The sequence below is a fragment of the Peromyscus leucopus genome, chromosome 8a (assembly GCF_004664715.2).
Source record: "Peromyscus leucopus breed LL Stock chromosome 8a, UCI_PerLeu_2.1, whole genome shotgun sequence".
Classification (NCBI taxonomy): domain Eukaryota; kingdom Metazoa; phylum Chordata; class Mammalia; order Rodentia; family Cricetidae; genus Peromyscus; species Peromyscus leucopus.
In genome coordinates, this window is record NC_051085.1 from 23,414,219 (window position 1) to 23,436,954 (window position 22,736).

At 42.9% G+C, this 22,736-nt stretch overlaps 1 protein-coding gene across 1 annotated transcript; it reads left to right on the forward strand.

The window, feature by feature from the left end:
- Window positions 1–484: 484 nt before the first annotated feature.
- On the forward strand, window positions 485–11,807 carry Hey2 (hes related family bHLH transcription factor with YRPW motif 2). The gene is made up of 5 exons (XM_028868338.2): window positions 485–729; window positions 2,752–2,830; window positions 2,965–3,048; window positions 5,925–6,006; window positions 9,087–11,807. The coding sequence occupies exons 1-5, from the start codon at window positions 647–649 to the stop codon at window positions 9,776–9,778; spliced, it is 1,020 nt and encodes a 339-aa protein (XP_028724171.1). The 5' UTR covers window positions 485–646; the 3' UTR covers window positions 9,779–11,807.
- The last annotated feature ends 10,929 nt before the right edge of the window (window positions 11,808–22,736 follow it).

Sequence of the window (22,736 nt, forward strand, 5' to 3'; positions counted from 1 at the left end):
GGGTCAACGTGACCGCTCCGGTCAGCCAGTCAGCAGCTTGGGTCCAGAGGAGGGACAGCTGAGCGGGGTGGGTCGAGGAGCCTCGCCGCCCGCCCCCCTCCCTCCTCTCACCCACCCGCAACGTCACACACGTCTCAGCCACGCGCTAGCGGTTATTCTTTAAACCCAGGGCAGAAACTAGGCGGGAGAGACCGTGGCGGGCAGAGAAGGGCTCAAATCCCGGAGCCCGCCCCGAGCGCGCCCGCGCCCGCCACCCCGAGTCACCGCGCACAGCTCCCGGCTACCAGGTGCGCGGCCGCGTTCCCACGCCTCTGCCGGCGCCTCGATGCAGGCATTGGCCAGAACGGGCCCGCCCCTTCCGTCTTAGCCAATAGAAAGCCACGCCGTCCTAGGGAGGCGGGGCCTGGAGGGCGGCCCGGGCGGGCCCGCGAAGAAGCCAAGGGGCCCCGCCCGCCCGGGAGGCGTGGCCGGCGCCGCTTCTTGCGCCCAGGCTGGGCTGCGGCGTGGGAAAGAGCCTCGAGGAGCTGACTGCGCCGCCGGGGGAGCCGCGCTTGCAGGAACCGGGCAGGGAGGGAGGGAGGGAGGAGGCCCGCGGGGAGCGCGCTGCGTCCGGCTCGGCGTAGGTGGCTGCTCCTTCCACGCCGCGATGAAGCGCCCTTGCGAGGAGACGACCTCCGAAAGCGACATGGATGAGACCATCGACGTGGGGAGCGAGAACAATTACTCCGGGTGAGCGCGGGGGAAGCGGAGAGTGTCCGGGAGCTTCGGGCTCCTAGGAAATCCCGGGGCTCCTGGTGGAGGGGAGAAAGTTGTCCCCGAGAAGTGGGTGCTCGCGGAGCTAGAGTCGGGGTAGGGCGAGAGGTAGGCGTGGGACGCGACTGGAAAGGGAACGGGAAGGGAGCGTGCAGGAGATGGCGAGGGAGGGTCCCGGGCTGTCAGCGCTAGCACGCGCACAGGCACGTCCGGGCGACGCCCCCGCCACTGGAACTGTATTTAGGGACAGTTCCAAAATAGGTCAGGAGAAAAGAAAAACAACTGGATTTCTGTTTTTGAATAGAAAGCTGGGATCGCGACTTGAGTTTTTGGGGAATTAAAGCATCTGCGTTGTTAAGGCTAAACAGGCTGAGCTGTGCAGGTTGCAGAGGGGGATCTGGCAGACCCACCTAGGCATGACAGATGTAAGGAGCAGACGAGGCAGCGTTGCTTTAATGGCTTGTCCTTTAGTCTTCAGAAGATCGGCGTTGTGATCACAGGAGGCAAACCTCCAGTTTCCTGTGACAGCGAGATTACCCAGGCATTTTAAAGCCAAGGCGGGTCAAATGATAATTGCTTCTAATTGGCATGCCCAGAAGCACCTTAATTATTTATCTGCAGCTGTCACTCAAAGAGCAAAATCCTTCCTGCATGTAGGAAACTGGTTCTATTTCACAGACTTATTTTAAGATTTACAAACCAAAGCCTGAAAACAGCAAGAGCAAAAAAAAAAAAAAAGATGCTTGAGACGCTGTTTATCAATTATCTCATTGTTGAAGTGTCTCGTCTTAGAAAATGAAAACGGAGACAGTCAAGTGAAAAGATGAGCGGGTGAGAAAAAAGGGGACGCTTGGTTTCGAATTGAGATCCAGAAGTGAGAAGAGAACTTCTAAAACGAAAGAGAGCAGGGCCTGGAGAATTTAACACCGCAACGAATTATAGCATCTGTGAATCTCAAAGCGACATATATATTCAAAGCGACATATACTAATGTATACTCATAGGACACTTATACATTAGGTGATCAACTCTGTGACCAAATTAAGTGTTTGATTAAACGTTTCAGTATAAAAATACCTCTTATTAAACTCAAGGTGGATTGTAGCTTCTGGTGATTTAAGCTTAGTTTGAAGGCTGGTAACACACAGTTTCATTTTCTAAGCAAAGCCTGCAAAGTACTAAACCCAAAATTTCCTCCTCTTCCGTGATATGGCTAGGGTATTCTTTTAAAAGGTTAATTATGCAAAACTTAAAACCTGCCCTTTTTGTGTCACTGAATATGAGTTGTTGAAATTTTGGAGTGGTACAAGTATCTGGTTTGTTTTAAAAGTTGCATCTAGAGACAAGTTTGCAGTGTGGTGACCGTTTTATAGTGGGACACATGTGATGTTCAGTGTGTCTGGCAGGAGAGAATAGGAGGCATGCTATCAGATGGCTTGTTGACCTTTAAGAAGCATGTGAGGAGAAATAGAACATATTAATCTCGGACCTCCCACCCTAACTGGCCATCATTATTTCATTGGGGAACACAAAATTTCAGGTTCATTTTTGCCATTTGAATTGGCAGCTAAATTACCCAGTAGCAATTTTTAAATCACATGTATTTAGTATTTCCTGTATGTGTGTGGAAAGGTGCATGTCACTGTCACCTCTTGTCTGTGGAGGTCCAAGTGGTTCTCCCCTTTCATCATGTGGTTCCAAGGGATGGAGCTCAGGTCAGATGGTCAAACTTTGTGGCCATTGCCTTTACTTGCTAAGCCATATTAAGGCCTCACTAACATTTTTTTTCCTTTGTCCCTGAAAGGCATAATTACTACCTGGGAACTAAAAGGGAAGCCAAAGCTAAGGAAAAATAATAATAATAACATAGACATGAACTGTGTGATCAATCTGAATATCAATGGGTACCATGAAGCCCCGGGGCGGGGGGGTGGGGGTGGGGGACAATTGTTTGGCTGATAACAGCACGTGACATGCATGGCCCTTCCTTCTTCACAGGCAAAGTGCAAGCTCAGTGATGAGGTCAAATTCACCAACCACCACCTCTCAGATTATGGCGAGAAAGAAAAGGAGAGGGGTAAGTGACACCCCCCTCCCCCCCCTTGGATGCCACGCCATCTAACATGCACACCACTGCTGCTGCTTTCCTATCCCGAACAACGTTACTGTGTATGCATCCTTAAACTCTTGTTCCACTTTCTTTGGGATTAGATCATAGAAAAAAGGCGTCGGGACCGAATCAATAACAGTCTGTCTGAATTGAGACGACTAGTACCAACGGCTTTTGAAAAACAAGTAAGTTACTCCTTTCCCCCACCCACCACCACCCCACCCCCCAAAAGGCTCAAAGAATCCGATTCCTCATCTGGGAATGTGGATTCTTGTGGAAGCTCATTAAAATAATGGTGTGTGCATGCGCGCCCTGATCTGGCATAGAACGGCCATTTCAATAAAATGCTTTGTTGTGGCGAAACTATTAAAAACATAATCCATCATGAAGTTGAAAACATTTCCATTCTTTAGCTTATTTTCCCCTTAAGGGTAACAGGACTCAAGCTTTCCCTGTGCTTTCTTTGAATCCAGCAGGGATTTTGTTTAAAATTGTGCTGTCTGTAGTATTCTTGAAAAAAAATATGTATCATATATGAAATACCATTTTCCCCTCAAACTTTGAAAGTACTCTTTTAAAAAAGAAAGAAAGAAATCAAAGTCAAGGAAGTAAGATTCTATTTTGGTTTTCTAAATTAAATTATACCAATACAGTTTATTTAGCAAGCCACTTTCATTTTTAATTCTTGGGCTAATAGAACATTGTTTGATTTGGGACATAGTTTGGAAGTTTGATAAAAATCAAAGTAGTTATAAATGCTGCTTTTCAAAATTCAAATATTCTTTTACATTAAAACAAAAGCTATTGCACATTTGGGAAAGCAGAAAGCCAAATGCTTACACTTCCTTCGAGGCTTTGGAAGTCTCGTTTTTTTGGTTTTTTTTTTTTTTTTTTTTGGTTTTTTTTTTTTTTTTTTTTTTTTTTTCCCCCGTTCTGCCTCTGTAGCTAATACATGGGCTTCTAAGAGCATCTTTCCAAGTATGTAGCAGTTTCTGTGCTGAAAATGTTTTCATTCCAGTTCCAAATTGGGTGCAAAACATCAGTTGGTTGTTTATGCCTTTTTTTGTTGGTGGGTTTACTTCGTGATTCTTCAGACATTGTAAAGCAAGCCCCACAGAGCCTTTGGAGGCCATCCAGGGCGGCAGCTTGGCACTTTGGCCCTAACTGCTCATACATCTTCATGGACGTGGTGAACAATGAGAATTACAGGACGTGTTGTGATTCTGTGTGTTTAAGACAAAAAATACACGGTGCAATTCATATGCCGAGGCTGTCTTTGGTAACTTACTTACACTGTAAGTATAACGAAGTATACTTATACTTCTGATTAGTAGGAATGAAAATGGCAATAACCTATGGATTTTTTACTTTTTTGAGTACTGAGATATCTACATTGTGACACTGAGAAACAGTCACTTGCTGTTTTTTGTTTTTTTTTTTGTTTTTTCTCAGTCTTGGTTTGTTCGGTTTCTTTTTCATAAATATTGACTTAAACCTTAAGAGCAAGCCTCAGTTGTTGGCAGTTAGTTACCGTAAACACAGCGGTCCCATTTACAGAATCTGGCTGCCAACCCTAGTGAGCTGGCCCCTGTCACAATTAGAGGAGAAGGATATTCTTTAGAACAGCTAAAGAACTGAAACTCCTGCTATTGACGGGGTGCTGATCATTTTTTAAAAAAATTAAAACTAAAAAGATAAATTAAAAAACACCAAGTATAGGCAGCTAGGACCCGGGAATAAATATCAGGATTCTTTTCACACACATATACATACCACATACACACACACACACACACACACACACACACACACACACACACACACCACATACACACCATATACACACCATACATACACCACACACACACACCACACACACATACACACACACCATACATACACACCACACACACACCACATACACACACACCACACAGACAGACACACACACACCACACAGACACACACCACACTACACCAAAAGAACAACAATAACAACAAACCCACATATTGGTTTAATTACTCAGCTCCTCTGGGAAGTTAGGGAGGAACCACCATCGCCCCCAAGATGCTCTAAGTGGTACATTTGTTTCAGTTGGTTTTGAAAGGTTGCTTTATTTTAAGAAAGGAACAATGAAAATGTATTTGAAGACTATTTTGTTAAGGGCAGTTTTGAATGATTGGAAAAATCCTTAGGCATGGATGATGCTCTTTAAGTCAACTGCAAGTTAGTCTGTCGGGTTTATGATCTTAGAATTCACAGTGACACCTGCTGGTAACCTTGAAAGTCCTTTTCTATTTTGTTTCCTTTTCTCCTGGTATCTAGAAGTTATCTTAAAGACTTGTTGGAATTCTCTATTTTTAAATGTTCTACTTTTGAGGTTTTGTTATCCTCCAGAATTAACATTCAACTATTTAACTGCTCTAGACTTTAATAGTAATGACAAATGAAGGTACCTTAATGAAATAGATCATTAATCAAGGGTAGAAATCAAGCAGAAAGTCTGAGAGTTTTGCAGTTGGCATAGTGTTTGTGGGATGATCTCAGGAAGATAAGTGTTCTTACTATTTAACGAATCATTTCTTCGGCGCCTTGTTCTGGTCTTCCGAGTTACAAGCTGATGTCATTGACTGTGTCATAGTCACTGATGCTTTTATATAAAGTTTAGAAAGACTTTGGAGGCTGTTGAGATGGCTCCAAAGTTAAGAGAAGGGACCAAACTTGGTCCCAGCACCCACACTGGGTGGCTCACAACAGTTTCAGCAGGTTCTGGTGCCCTGACCTGCATAATTACCTGCATGCATGTGTGTGCAGCACACAAACACACACACACACACACACACACACACACACACACACACGTACCCACACAAGCACACATGCACATATACACACACACAATTAAAATTTAAAGTAAAAGGCATTCAGTTTTTCCCTCTGATGAAATTAAACAGAATTTTATAATGAGAGACAAAATTACAGATGTAGTCCTGAGTTCAGTATATAAAGTACAAGTTAGTTTCTGCAGGATTCATGAGACTTTATTATTTGATTCTGAAGGGATCTGCTAAGTTGGAAAAGGCTGAAATATTGCAAATGACAGTGGATCATTTGAAGATGCTTCAGGCAACGGGGGGTAAAGGTAAGAGTTGGCACCACTGTCCACCCCCTTTCTAACTTTCTCTCTTCATTTCCCTCTCCTATTCTAAGGAAGTTACAGTTGAGCAGCCCTCTAACAAGCTGAGAGAGGCAGTCCCAGATTAAAGCTGTGGAAATCAATGCTAATGGCGGGATTGAACTCGTGGGAAAGGACTTCCAGAACAAAAGCAGCACTTGACCCTGAACTTGTGTTTGCTTTCATAATACTGTGGGAGTAAAGCTCCCTGCACAGCGGCCTGGTCAGAGATGTGTTTGGGATTTGAGAAGTGCATGCTGGAGTCTGAACAGAAAAACAAAACAAACACACCAACAGCCAAATATAAACAAGGCTGCCCCCCCCCTCTTTCTCTCACTTTCATTAAATCAAGGCTAGGACTCAAATTACTTAGTTATTTAGAGGAAGTGACTCTAGAATTATTTTGTGGTTGTTTCCCAGGCCATTTTGGCCTGTCTTGACTTTACACCAACCACAACATTTGAAGTACAGGTACTGAATCTCTACTGGAAAGAACAAGAAAACAATCTGTTCCTGCGGAGAACTCCAGGAGTAGATATCCAGGCCTAGCCCCATGCCGTGGTAGAATGTCCTCTGTACTGAACAGTACATTAGGGAAGAGTTGTCAAGTCAGAGTAGGACCCTCACACTAAAAATAGACGAAACCGTGAAAGCTGAATATTCACTCATATTTCATGATCCCGCTTCCTCCCACCTCGCTCAGACTTCATGCTGCCCCTTCACAGCTTTTTCCCTCTTTAATTAAAAGATGCCTTTGATACTCATCTCAGCCAAGTCTATCTGACAACGGAATAAGGAGAGAAAGCCTCAAGCAGTTAATGCTGCAGCTGAATGCTGAGGGCCTCCTCAATGCATCATAGGCTTCCTCTACAGTCTGCAGGTCCTAGATCTGGGGCAGGACAGAGCAGGGAATAGAGGCAAGTCATTTTTACTAATCTGAAAACTGATAGAACGCCAGCCTTGACCCAAACCATCTTCTGCTCATGTCAGTAGAGGAGATTACTATACATGATGTCTATATGGTACATTTGCCTCAGGTCCCAAAGTCCCAAGAAACTGTCTTGAATGAACGAAGAATAGTATAGGATGCAAATATTCTCGTAACATAGAAGCTAATGGTTAAATCCTAGAAGTCGGTTGTCCTGCCCAACTTGACTACAACCTTTGACCCGAGTTGGAGGTAACCTGATGGGCTTCGAGGGTTAAACCAGCCTCATGTGCTCCACAGGCCCTAAGTACCGTGACTGCCTCTACACCTGCCACCTCGGGATTTCAGGAGAGCAGTGAAGTTAGATGCAGTACAAGGAAAGCTATGTGATTACCCTAGCTTCCCTCGAACTGGTATCTGTGAGGTGAAGAATTGCTGCTACCAGAGCGCCAAATATTTGGCATGAATTGCACTTCTAAAGTCCTTTGGCTTCATGCCAAGTGTTATCTTAGTTCTTATCTGTGGCTACTTGAGCAGTCCTCAAATCCGTCCCAGATTCATTGGTGAACAGTCCTTTCCAACCAGATGCCATGTGAGTCACCTGACTGCGGGATCACGGGAGAGGCCATTGCACAGAAGAACGCGGAAGCCTTGAACAAGAGGGGCTGCCAGTGTTGCCTCACGCGCCTAGACTCTCGGTTGTCCCTAGCGTCGTGGCAAAGGACGTGGACTCTAGAGCAGTTGCCCGATGGTGGCTTCTGGTTCTCCGGTTCATTAGCTCTGTCCCTGGGGCTAAGTTAACTAATGTCTGAGCACCAGTTTGATCATCTATAACACAGTGGCAGTGATGAAGGGCTCCTCCCAAGTGGTTGCAAATTTCCTAATTGACTTGAAGGCTATAGAGCTGCACTGGTACAGAGGAAGTGGTTATGGGCACGTGTTGTTGTTGGCTTAAGACCCACTTAAAGGAGACAGCTGCTCATCATTTCCCTCCTGTTCCAACAATAGAATGGGAATTGCACAATTCATATTCCTTAAGATGCACCAAGATGCAGTCATATACAGCCACATAGTTAGCAAACCTCAAATGTCACTTACTTTACAACCACCAGTGAAATTCAAAGAAGCTAGTGTGTCCCTTTCAGTCTTCCATAGAATTCCATAGAATTATGGTCGTTTCTTGAGAGAAACCCAAATTATTGACATTTTCAATCATCTCTGAACTCTGATCATTACCTCCCTCCTTCTGTTGTGAAACTCAGGACTGATAGGGACCCTAAAGACGGGCGTGTGCAATCTCTCTGTGGAGCATCCCTCATTCTGGAGCAGCTTTTTCTCCTAATCCCAGGGACTTTGCTTGATGACTACTCCAGGGTCTGGGGATGTCAGGGCTGATACCCCACCTTTCATGACAGTCCAACTTGTTCAACTTGGTGCTGTTTGTTTTCCTGGTGGTTGTGTTTGCTCCAAAACCTCTTTTTTTCCCCTCCACATTATACTCAATAAATATAACAACACTTTTTCATAATGCTTCTATTATGAAGTAGTCCGAAGGAAATGGGCAAATTTTGCTCTGCATAAAAGCATAAAATGATGTCATAACTGCTTTCAATGAAAAGACCCTAATTTGGATTAGTGAGGTAGCTCAGAGGCAGAGTGGTGGCTTAGAACAGGTCCAGTCATGGAAAAAGTCCAGTAAATTACCAACTTTGTGAGATTTTTTCTATTTTTTTTCTTTTTCTATTTTCATAAAAAGTATTGTTGAGGAAAGTCATTACCCCACAATACTAAAAATACTAAAGCTAAGACATCCCCTCACACTCGGGGGGGGGGGGGGGGGAGGCGATGTCCCTAGTTTATTTTTCCTCTTGTGGCATTTAGATCCTAGAACAACTATCACATTGCTAAAGTTGTCATGCATGCCACCTGCAAATCATCCTTTCTTGACTCATGCAAAAAAATTATGAACATAGCAGCCATTGTGTTTTCAGAAAGAGCCATCTTATCTCTTCCTAAGACCAGAGTGGAACCTAAGTGGGTGGTTTGTTCTTCAAAGCCCGACCGATCCGTTTTCTTCCTTTTGCTCCCTCACCTCTGACTCTCCTCAACCCTTCTCCAGGCTACTTTGATGCCCATGCTCTCGCCATGGACTTCATGAGCATTGGATTCCGAGAGTGCTTGACCGAAGTGGCCAGGTACTTGAGCTCCGTGGAAGGCCTTGACTCATCAGACCCACTGCGCGTGCGCCTCGTCTCCCATCTCAGCACCTGCGCCTCCCAGCGGGAGGCGGCCGTGATGACGTCCTCCATGGCCCACCACCATCACCCCCTGCACCCACACCACTGGGCAGCCGCCTTCCACCACCTCCCCACAGCCCTGCTCCAACCCAACGGACTCCACACGTCGGAGTCAACCCCGTGCCGCCTCTCCACATCGTCAGAAGTGCCTCCCGCCCATGGCTCTGCCCTGCTCACAGCCACGTTCGCCCATGCCGATTCTGCTCTTCGGATGCCCACGACAGGCACCGTGGCACCGTGTGTGCCGCCTCTCTCCACCTCTCTCCTGTCTCTTTCGGCCACCGTGCATGCCGCAGCCGCAGCGGCCACCGCAGCTGCCCACAGCTTCCCTCTGTCTTTCGCAGGGGCCTTTCCCATGCTCCCCTCCAATGCAGCAGCCGCAGCCGCAGTGGCTGCAGCCACCACCATCAGCCCACCCTTGTCAGTGTCGGCCGCCTCCAGTCCTCAGCAGACAAGCAGTGGAACAAACAGTAAACCTTACCGACCCTGGGGGACAGAAGTCGGAGCCTTTTAAGTTATTCTTATTTCTTGCAATCGTAACTGAATGTCCTTCATTTCAGAATCAGCTTCAAACCTCTGCACCCTGAAGGTAGCCATACAGATACCTACAGATCCACACAGCAACAGTAAAGCGATTTGAGAAGCAAACTTCACGAACGGAAATGTAGTGTTATCTTTTTTTTCCCCCTTTGTTTTAAGGCAGCATGGCAGCTGACATCCGCAACTTAAAAAACGTCACATCTATTTCCATATAAACTTTCCTGGAAAATATATGGATGTCACCAGCCAGCGGTATATCAATTCATCTGACTTGGAAAAGAAAAAAAAAATGCCATAACTGAATTCTCCTAAAATGAGAAGGGAGATTAAAAAAAAAAAAATACCATATTTTCTAAGTGCCTGAGCTAAGGAATGTAATGTAGCACAAGACCAGAAGGGCATAGCTGTAAAGTTGAGAAAGGGAAGGAACAGACAGCATGGATGAGAGCTGTACAGCACACAGTAGTGCCCTTTTGAAACCAACAGGTTTTATTGGCCATAAAGATTAATGAAAATTAAGTTGAAAGACATAGTTTTGCCTTCTGTAAACAGACTTGCCAAGCAGGGATATTTAGCAGTGCATTGATAGAAAGAACAGTTCCACCGGAGCCCACATGAACAAGTATTTCTGCTCTGCCTTCAAGCTCACACACACTCTAGTAAGACATGGCTTAGAACACAGCACTTCTTTGTGTACACTTACAGCTGTACAATGCACCTCGAGGCTGCTGTGTGCCCACCAGAGGCTCATTCATGCCAACTCAAACTCTTCAGTTTGCAAAGTTGAATTAATTTATTCAGTTTCATTTGGGCTGCATTTATAGAGTTAATTTCTTCAGTTTTCTCCTGACAACATGAAATGTCTGTTCTTGTCCCTTGGGGGGCGGGGGGGATGTTGCATTTCTGGTGGTAATGAGATGAGAGGATTTAGACAAGAAAAGCTCCATGACTTAAATGCCCTCGGTCGAGTTAGGAATTGCATTTGATCCCAAATCACAATGAATGTATGCAATGAAGTGTACATAAATTATTTTTGCCCATGCCTAGACTAGAGCTACATAATGGTGTTTTGGTTTTGATTTTTTTTATCTTGTTTAAATGACAAAATAATCTCTTAATACGTTGAAATTGAGCACGTGAGATTTTTATATTTGAAAGATAAAGACACAGCATGTATTCTTATGCACTACATTTCTCTGCTGTGTGGAGAAAGCAATAAATGAGAATGTTAAACATTATGCAAGGTTATACTCATAAATATTTGTTTTAAAATTACTGTACCTAGTCTTCCCTGCATTACTTTGTAACCTTTTTCTATGCAAGCCTCTACATATCACTAATTAAATGAAGTCCTCTTTGACTACTTCATGTGGATGAGTTGCTTTTCAGAACGGCAAATTGACGTGCCTTTCACGTGAGGCTTCCTTTTACTAACTCTTTAAGCCATGGTTTTGTATCGTGTATTTCAAACCCATTTGATGGATGGAATTCACATCTTACTTGAAAATAAACTTTATGGAGCTTATAGATTAAAAACATAGGTAAGAATTGTAAAGGCAAAAGGTGATCATTTTCCTCTGTCTTTTGTTGCTTCTTCCTTATTTATTTATTTATTGACAAGGTCTTGCTGTGTAGCCCAACCTGGCCAGGAATTTGCTACATAGCTGAGCTTGGCTTCAAAACCAAGATTCTGCCACCTCAGACTCCCAACAAGTAGCATCTTTTGATCATAACATTGCCTCTTGGAAAGGTACAAATATGAGACTTCCGAATAAGAGAATATCAAACACAGAGGAGGAACTAGAATGTGTGAAACTGTGTAGCTCAAAAAACAAGGTGTATTTGTGGAACATCGTGGATATACAATAGGCATGTACATGCATCCTGACAGTGAGTCCTCTGTCTTTGAAAGTTTCATGGGTAAGTTGGAGATGTGGGTGTAGCCCCCTCTACAGAGAAGGCTAAAATCAGGGAGCACTCCTAAAGCCATGGGCCAAAAAAAACCACCCAAAATAAATAACTAAATAAAAATAAATCTTTGCATCATATCAAAATGCTCAAACGAAAAAGTTGGGATGGAGGGACTTTCACAGTATTCTGGTTTTGAAAAATGAAGTATATAGTATCACTGGAGGGAGGGGTTCTGTCTTGTGAAGTTGTGTGTACTGCTTTCTGGTGCGATGGTTTTCACGTTCATTACAAAAACAAAATTTGGGCCTCTTAAAGAACTTTTAGGTATCAATTTGTTGGTGGGTTTTATGTAAAAGTTGGTTCTAAAATCACCTCAAAGGTGTTTTAGTAGAATAAAAGGGGGGAAAGGAGCAGTTTGGGTTTCCCCCAAACTCAGAAGCTATGCATGTGCACAGCTAGAACATAGCTTTGTGTCTCCCATCAGCAAGTGTGTGCACAGCCTTGAGCTGTACTCATCAGGTTTAGGGTGGTTTTATGGGAACTGATGCCGAAGCTAATCACGGGGACTTTCAAAGGAAGAGGCATGCCGAGATGTTGAGAATAAAGAAAATTTTTTCTGGCCAGGCGGTGGTGGCGCACACCTTTAATCCCAGCACTCGGGAGGAAGACGCAGGTGGATCTCTGTGAGTTCGAGGCCAGCTTGGTCTACAGAGCAAGTTCCAAGACAGGCTCCAAAGCTACACAGAGAAACCCTGTCTCAGGAAGAAAAGAAAAGAAGAGAAGCAAAGAAAAAAGAAAAGAAAAAATTTTCTGGCAATGGTGAGGGAGGGGTATGACTCTTCCTGAGGTCATTGACAAATATGACCAATCGTATTTTATTTGAAGAAATATGATTACTTTTAGAGTAATATTGAAAAAATAAAAATCCAATTATTAACTAGAACAGTGCCCACTATATCCACATGTATGAAGGTAGTATAGCCTGAAGGAAGCCTTTGAGTTATCTTTTTGTTGTTGTTGTTAAAGATTTATTAACTTATTATGTATACAGTATTCTGCCTGCATGTGTTCCTGCAAGCCAGAAGAGGGCACCAGGTCTCATTACAGGTGGTTGTGAGCCACCATGTGGTTGCTGGGAATTGAACTCAGGACCTCTGGAAGAGCAGTCAGTGCTCTTAACCACTGAGCCATCTCTCCAGCCCGGGTTAGCTTTCTTATATATGTGACTTATTCGTCTTACCCATCACAAGTTATCTCAACACAAGAGTAATTATCTGAGAGGCATCATCACAAAGGATTATGACTTCAGAATTCCATTTTCCCGTGGGTATAAGTCTCCATCAGTTGCTGTTGATTTAAGATCAATTTTTAAGGAATAAGGACTTGTACAATATACACTTTTATAATACAGAATGATTATAAAATAGCCTAATGAAATATAAAACAGAAAAATGCATCTTGAGTTTGAACCAACACTCTAGCATGTTTTCGTAATGATGAGCGCAATTTTAGAAGTCACAGCCAATGACGTACATAGAGGGGGTGGGCTGCGTTGGCTTTCCTTTAAATGACTTTATAAGCTTAGTGATCTAAAGATACAGGGGTTTGTATTTGTTTGTTACTGTGTTTTAATTGCCCAGTGACACTACTTCCACTTCCCTTCCTGAAGAATGGCGTTGGTTGTCCTTCTCCTGGGGTCTAAGCAGTTGCCCGAGACTGAATATTTCAACAGCTACAGCAAAGCATCGCAACAAACAGGACAATTAAACCGGTGCTTTGGTTCATAATCCCTGAAGGATACATCTTCGAGCATCAGTGGAAGATGCTGCAAAGAAGGAAAGTGCCCTGGGCTAACACAGGTGATCTGGTGTAAGGGCAGATCATATGGGAAGTGGTTCTCTAGGTACAAGGTAATGCTGTCTCTCCTGCCCTCCTTCTGACTTCAGAGGAAAGGACAAGAATGGGGTCAGTTAGGGAATCAGGTCCTTTGCTATGCAACTATTGGAACTAGGACCACTTTTAGGTACAGGACTAGACAGAAACTCAAATGTAGCCCTAATAACAAATACAGTCATGTTCGGTGCTAAGCCCAAGCAATGTTAGAAACCTGTTTCCTCATTCAAGCCCCATACCTTTGCTATAGAAGTCACAATACTATATTGACATCCTGGGAATAGGAAAACTATATTAATTGTCCAATATCATACCTACCAAGTAGACAATAATTCCATGTGCACCCATTTACTCTTCCAGCCCATACTTTTGGTCTCCTGATCTATGGCTTTGGCATTTTTTTTTAACTCATACTCATCTAAAATCCTCCATGCTATCAACCCACCAGGGATGACTGAATTAACATAAAAGTAACTCTGCCTATAGATTTAGCATGAAACTACCACCTCTCCTTCTTAGCAGGTACATTTACTCCATAATACCATATAAAAAAGACATTCTTTTGGCAAGTGTCTAGTTTGCCCTTTGATACCAAAGAGTATTTTGCAATCTTGGTAAGGCGACTGACAAAGGTCAGACAGAGTGGTGAGAAATTAAGAAAAAGATGCTAAACAAATTAATATACAAGAAGTCTCTCTCTCTCTCTCTCTCTCTCTCTCTCTCTCTCTCTCTCTCTCTCTCTCGTGTGTGTGTGTGTGTGTGTGTGTGTGTGTGTGTGTGTGTGTGGTGTGTTGAGGGGAATGCTGAACTATTCAGAATGTTTACACATTCTAGGTCCATTGTCTCATAAAGAAAGCCTTCATTTGACTGTGGTGACCTGCCCAGTAACTCACCCATTGCAGTAAGTCTCTTTCCTAGGAAAGACTTAAACTGGCCAAACTTCTTTATCCTAGAGTGGGGCATGCTTTCTGTAGTACTTACACTAAATATGTATACACGGTGTTTCAAAACATCCTCATGTCCTTCTGCCCAGAGGCACGTTTATGTTTCTCAGGTCTCAGCCTTCCATAAACCTTTTGGTTCGCTTGAGCTCTGCTGTTATCCTTTCTGTCTGTGACAACGATAAAAATGATACACGACTTCAACCGAATGCATCACAAACTTTGTTTTAAGGGCAGAAAAGATTGAATAACTTTATTGGGGTGACGCTCCGTGTCCTTACAGAGGCTTCAAGTTGTAACCATTTTGTGTTTCCATTATAGTGAAAACAAAATGGCATTTTATCAGATGGGGAAGAAAAAAAAAGTTCACCATTAATGATTCTTATTCACAATGTTGCACTTGTGTAAGAGTGCTGATAAACTTTAAATTGCTCACAGACTCCTTTAGCAATGGGGGCACCTTCACGTCACCACTTCTTCCCCAATGACAGACTATTAAACTGAATACTATTTGCCATATTGCAAAACTCTGCTTCCTAGATCTTCGGGCGCCTCTGTAAACCTTCGTCTCCTGTTAGAAAACACCTTAACACTTCTTAAAAACCAAAACAGCATGATGAATGGGGGCTTCTTGGAGCTATTGTGTGGAGTTTGTGCTGAGCCAGGATGCTGGCATCAACCCTCATCCTGGCCAGCCTTTCCCACCCAGGTGCTATCAACAGGCTTTTGTGGGGTGGGAGGGTAATCTGGCAACATTGATAGAGATATGTTTTCAGTCTGAAGGGCAAAACAGACTCTATTTTACTCTCGTCATAACACGTTTGTCAAGCTAAAAGCCACTTCTAATGGAAATGAAGCTGGCTGCTTTTTATCTCACAAGCCACCATTATTTTTTATTATTATTATCTTTACGTCTTTCTGCTGGTGGAATGATGAGCAGAGAAAAGTACAATGGCCTAAGTGTGGTAATCCATCAAAACTCAAGGGCAGTTTATTGACCATCAGATGATGAAAGGACCAGACTCATAGGCAAGCATCAACTGTGGGATATAGTCATCTTTTGATGCTACCAAAGAGGGGCTTGAGGACTACTGTGTCCATCAAAAGAGAAGTCACTATGAGGTGACTACTGCTGAATCAATGTGTGCTTAAGTCCTATGTAGTGGGCCAAGGAACCGACCAGAAACACCAAGTACGTGCTGAGCATGACTCTCGCTAGAACAGGTCTAGGCACCAAAACCATGAGTCACATATGGGGTTCACCCAGATCATTTCTCCCCGCACAGCCTCACCACTGATGTAAATCTCAAACTGGAAGGATACCCAAGAAGGAGAGAGAGCCACAGACAAAACATGCATGCTGTGGCTCAGGATAAAGGTATGCAGCCATTGACCAGCACACCAAGGTCCAGCAGGCACCCACTGTCCACGTGTGTAGAACGCAAGACCAAAAGGGAAACAAACTTCACAAACCGTCTTCAAGATAAGATGCGGTGAGAAAGGGAAAGTGCGCAGTGTAATTGTTCTTTTCAAATATATAGCTGCGGAGTCCAAGTCTGTAGGTGAATTCTGCTGCCACAAGAAGGACACCGTAACACGTAGGCTGTGTGCTCAAGGAAATCACACCTTTCACAGCCACATCTAGGAACACGCATGTTTAATTATTTTAGTTAAGTCTATTAATCACTTTTAAGATGTGAGGGTGTAATAAAATTCTTGGTACTTATTCAACAGACCACTTGAATTCCATATTTATAATTCTAATGAGCTCATCTCTGCTCCCTTCAATAGTTATATCATTTTTTTAATAGCAGCTCTTAAAGGCTGGGGAGATGACTCAGTCAATAGCATGAGGACCTGAGTTCAGATCCTTTGTGCACATATTTTAAAAAAAAAGAAATGTTGGGGCTGCAGAGATGGCTCAGCTGTTGAAAGCATTGGCTGCTCTTCCAGAAGACCCAGTTTTGATTCCCAGCATTCACACAGTGGTTTACAAATAGCTATAATTCCAATCCCCGGGGATCTGATGCCCTCTTCTGTCCTTTACAGGCACTGCGCAGACATGGTACGCAGCCATACATGCAAGCAAAACACCCATAAACATAAAATGAAAAGAAAAACACCTAGGTGTATAGTGTATGTCTACAAGCCCAGCCCTGGCGATTTGGGACAGGTAGATCCTGGTAGATCACTGGCAGTTAGTGTGGGCAATCAGTGAGTTACAAGTTCAGTGAGAGACCATGTCTCAAAAAAAAAAAGGTGGAGAATGACTGAACCATAGGACCTTTAACAGATATTTGAATCTGTGTGAGCTGTGTTAAAAATCTACCTCACAGGGAACTTCTGAAGATTAAATAACAGTTTGAAAATCTTATGGATAGTGGGCTATCAATAAATAGTAGTGTGGCTTATTCAAATGTAGTTTGCTAAGATCTAGAATGAGCTCATATGCAAAACCTCTACTTCCCACTCACACATCTGCATTGAATGCATCCCAAGGCATTCTGCAGCGTCTATTCCGCTTAAATCACTAACATGGATGTATTCCTTTCTATGAGTAAATTCATAGACTCACAGACTCGGGAGAACATAAACTAGGCTGGTGCTTCATCTTACACATAAAAACAACTCAGGCCCCAAATAAAATAAACATTTATGTGGTTGCATACACGGGCCCCCTTTCTGAGATCTGGTTCTTTTGGAGACAATGTGATCATAAAGTAAACATTTTCTTTCATATCTTTTATATTTTAGTAGATTTTGCTTTGCTGTGGATGAGATAACTAGTTCCATTTGTTTATTAAGATAACATATCTTCTGTGTACCATTTTCAAGAACAGTGGTTTTTAGTCTGATTCAAAATAAACAAAGTCTGGGTCTTTAAAAGAAAACCTTAAATCTGATTAATATTGCTGAGTTTGAAATTATATTACTGTTTTTAAATGATGTCCTACACTGCCACCAAGTTGCTAATACCCAAGTGAATGGGGTTGGGCTCTACCATCCAGCCCTTGAGGCAGAATTGGTGGCTTATTCCTTTGCCATGTGTGCATATGGCTTCTCCACAATGCAGCAGCAGCGCTCTCTGGGGCTCTCATGGTGAAGACAAAATCTTTAAGTTTGCAAAGCTATCAGAGATCCATCTCCTGTCTGTCTTCACTGATGTCAGCTCTAACATGAATGGCTAAATGGTTTTATTAATAAAAACCCAGAGCCAGACATTGGGGGTGAAAGCTGAAAAATCAGAGGATAGAACAAGCTAACCACAAGTTCTTACAGCTAGGAAATCCTCAGCCCAAGAGAGCTACTTCCTGTATATTCATGCCTTATATACCTGTCTGTGCCCTGCCATCTTACTTCCTCTCTCCACCCAGCTACATCACTTCCTCTTTCCGGCCAGCTCTGTCACTTCCTGTCCGTCTGTACAGACCTCCAGACCCCAATGGTTAACTAGTGCTGGGATTAAAGGTGTGTGCCACCATGCCGGGCTCTGTTCCCGGTGTAGCCTTGAACTCACAGAGATCTGGATGAATCTCTGCCTCCCGAATGCTAGGATTAAAGGTGTGTGCTACCACTGCCTGACCTCTATGTTTAATACAGTAGCTGGCTTTTTCCTCTGATCCCCAGGCAAGCTTTATTTGTTAGAGCACAAATAAAATATCACCACAGTCAGCTGCCCCTCTCTCACTTGCCAGTCAGCCTTCCTGGTAATTTCAGCTCCTGGCTTTCTTCTTGTCTTGCTGCAAGGCCTTGCATAGATCACTTGGAATCAGAATGTTCTTCTCTCCCACCCCCGTCCCCCACTCCCGCCTTAGGTAACTCATCTTCGTGTTTCCCATTAAATGCATCATTCCTCTGTGATCACTGACCCATGGGGAACCTCCTTGTGGCATCACGTGACCACGTTCCTTTTCTTCACAGAACTTAGTGTTTGCAAGTTGTCTGTGATTGTGTGCTCACACTGTTCCCATACAGAAAGCAAATGATGGTGAGATGTTTGGGCCCACTGTGTCTCTAGGGCCTCTTTGTTCTTTTGTCTGGCACAGAAGAGCAGCTCGACATGTATTTGTGTAGACTGGCCGAGAGAGTAGGTTCCTGAACGCTTGACTGAATGATGAAGGAGTGAGTGAATGTCCTGTCCTCCACTGGACCAATAGAATGGTGTTTGGGTGTTTTAAGGTTTCCTCCAAACTCACAGCAAATCAAACACAACTGATGAGATAAGAAGGAGAAAAAGCGAGGGGGGGAGGGGTTAACAGAAAGAAAAGAAAGGAAGAAGATGAATTTCCTCTATTTCCCACGCAGGCAAACAAATCCTAGACTTTAACCATATGCGACCTTTCCTAGGTAACAAGGCTACTTGGATAATGAATGTGAATCACATGAGGCTAGTATGCCCCCTTGTGGTTAATGCTCACACTGACCATTTTCAATCTGCCTGGAACTATTTTTCCAAAAAACATCCTAAACTAGGACTCTAAAGGAAAGCAGAAATTCACTTAGCTAAGTAATCTATGCAGTTATCTCCAAGAATTAGCTAGAATATTATCTTTTCTTTATTTTTTTATTCTTCATCTTACTTAAATATCGAAACCAATTCAGAAGAATAACACACATGTAGGTTCAGGTCATCAGATGAACGTGAACATGTATACCTGCAAATCTGTCTGTTCTTCTTCCTGAACCATTTTCCATCTTCCTTATTCCTGTAAATGCACATGTAAAGGATTCCCTCTTTTATTAATAGTGTTACATCCATTGACACATCAATAAATGGCATTTATCATTTGGAGACGCAAACTACAATGGAACCATACTCTATTTGACATATTTTTATATTGATTTTAATGAAATTAAAATATTTCTATTTTTAATATTTAAATATCAATTTTTTTCCCTGTGAGTCAGGAAATGATTCAACCCACCTGGGGTTTGTTTGTTTGTTTGTTTGTTTGTTTCTCTTTTTCCCAAGCTGAGGACCGAACCGAGAGCCTTGTGCTTGCTAGGCAAGCACTGTACCACTGAGCTAAATCCCCAACCCCACCTGTTTTTCTTACTCTGTAGTACTTCATTGTATGACTACACACAATGTACTTCCATTCCATTATGTGTTTAGTGTATATAATTTAAACAAAATAACAGGTTCTATTATAACGTTTTCATAGATATATAGTGGGGGTTTTTTTATGACATCTGTCCACCCGACCCACCGGTCCCCACTTTTCCCATATAATATCTTTCCTATTTTCATGCCTTTGATAAATAAATTAATAAATCCAGAGGCTGAATATGAGAGAAAACACACAGTATTTGTTTTTCTGATTTTTGGCTTGTTTCACTTAATGTGATGAGGTTTCGTTTGGTCTACTTCCCATTTTCCTGCAAACGACCTAATTTCATTCTTCTTTATTGCTTAATAAGATTCTGTTATTTATATAAACTACATTTTACTTTTTAATTTTTACATTTATTTATTGTGTTATGTACACATACACACACACACATACACACACATGTGTGTTCCTGGCTTATCTGTTTCTTTCTTGTCTGCAATGATCACTAATTATAGAGACCAAAAAACAGAAAAAAAGAAATGGACATTTAATGTGACCATCAGTTTGAAACAGAGGTCTAAATTATGAATTCTGGCCACAGGCAGCATGACAAGAGGGGAAAAGGTAAATGATCAAGTAAATCCATGGTTTAAATTTGAATTGCCTTCATTTTATGTAAACAATGAATATATTTTTCGATAGCCTACTTAAAATAAGATGAAAAATAGCTAAGTCAATAGCATATGAAAATGATATTTTAGGTGAGCAAACATTATGCTAAAGAAAAGAAAACACTTTTGATATTCCTGTGAAAAGTTTTCCACATATTTTGGTGATAATCTAGCAGCCCCCAAACTTGCAATGTAAGGCGGAATTTGAAGAAAGAACATGCAAATTCTCATATTTCCTCTTTGCTTCAGCGTGGCACTCTGTAGGTAACGTGGCTCCATCCAGGCTTCTGTAGATCCACCACACAGCTGAGTGGAGTGCCAGATTGCCAAAGAGCACAGGACTTAGATCAGGAAAGCCCAGGTTGGAATCCTGAGTCCCATCCATACTGATGCAACTTTAAATCATTACACAGCCCTTTCAGTCTGTTTTCCTAAGCTGTAAAACAAGGACCCTCCATCTCCCCTCAGAAAAGAGCAGGCCTTCCAGGGACATTAGCCAAACAGGAGGCAGAGGCAGGCAGATCTCTGTGAGTTCGAGGCCAGGCTGGTCTACAAAGTGAGTTCCAGGAAAGGTGCAAAACTACACAGAGAAACCCTGTCTCAAAAAACAAAACAATAATAATAATAGTAATAGTAATAGTAATAGTAATAATAATATACTACAAAAATACCAGTACATACCATCACATCAAGGCTGGACGTGGTGACTCAGTAGGACGAAAAGGGTCCCATAAGTACGCAAAAGAGTCAGAGACAGCCCCGCCCCACTGCTAGGAATCCGCAGGACACCAAGCTCCTTAACCATAACAGATATACAGAGGGCCTAGGTCAGACCCCTACAGGCTCCCTGATCTCTGTGAGCCCCCATGAGTCCTCGTGAATTGGTTCTGTGGACCCTTTTCCCCTGATGTTCCTGACCCCCTGGTTCCTCCGATCCTTCCTCTCCTTCCTCTGCAAGACTCCCAGGGCTCTGCCTAATGTTTGATTGTAGGACTCTGCATCTCCTCCCATCAGTTGCTGGATGAAGTGTCTGGTCTCTTTGATGAGGACTCTGACAGGCTCTGGTCCCAGAACACTCTCAGGCAGGAGAAACTGTAGGTCAAAGCTTTGTAACTGGGTTCCTCTTGTTGAAGCCTTGCCTGGTTACACAAGATGCCTGGTTCAGGCTCCGTGTCTAAAAGGAACTCCCATTACAAGAAGTCTTTGCTAGGGTAAACTAAAGTAGATTCCATGCGGTTTCCGTTGCACTGTGTTTCCACCTTACACCCGAAATGCACCCCAATTCCAGTTGTTTCTCCCAGTATTTCCCCCGCCCCAAATGATTCCCTCCTGTTCCCAGCCTCACCCACCCCAGTGCACAAGTCAAATCTATTCTATTTCCCTTTCCCAAGGAGATCCGCGTGTCCCCTCTTAAGGCTTCCTTGTTGCTTAGTCTCTCTGGGTCTGTGGACCATAGCATGTTTATCTTTTACTTTATAGCTAATATCCACTTATAAGTGAATACATATGACGTGTGTCTTTCTGGATCTGGGTTACCTCATTCAGGATTTTTTTTTTTTTCAAGTTCCATCCATTTATCTGCAAATTCCATGATGTCGTTGTTTTTCACAGCTTAGTAATACTTCATTGTATAAATGTACCACATTTTCTTTATTCATTCTTCAGTTAAGGGACATCTAGTTTTTTTCCAGTTTCTGGCTATTATGAATGAAGAAGCTGCTGTAAACATAGTTCAGCAAGTGTCCTTGTGATAGGATTGAGTGTCCTTTGGGTATATGCCCAGGAGCAGTATAGTGGAGTCTTGGGTATATCAATTCCCAATTTTCTGAGAAATTGCCATATTGATTTCCAAAGTGACTGTACAAGTTTGCAGTCCTATGGGCAATGGAGGAGTGTTCCCCTTGCTCCACATCCTCATCAGCATGTGCTGTCAATTGTGTTATTGATCTTAGTCATTCTGATGTAAGGTGTAAGATGGAATCTCAAAATTGTTTTGATTTGCATTTCCCTGATTGCTAAGGATGTTGAACATTTCTTTAAGTGTTTCTCAGCCATTTGAGAAGTCTCTGGTTTGTTCTGTACTCCATTTTTTAATTGGATTATTTAGTTTGTTGATTGTCTAGTTTCTTGAGTTCTTTATATATTTTGGAGATCAGCCCTCTGTCAGATATGAGGTTGGTGAAAATCTTTTCCCATTCTGTGCTGCCTTTTTGTCCTATTGGTGGTGTTTTTTGCCTTACAGAAGCTTTTCAGTTCCATGAAGTTCCATTTGTTAATTTTCGATCTTAGTGTCTGCACTACTGGTGTTCTGTTCAGGAAGTTATCTCCTGTTCCAATGATTTCAAGGTCATTCCTCACTTTCTCTTCTACCAGGTTCAGTGTATCTGGTTTTATGTTAAGGTCTTTGATCTACTTGGACTTGAGTTTTGTGCAGGGTGATAGATATGGATCTACTTGCATTC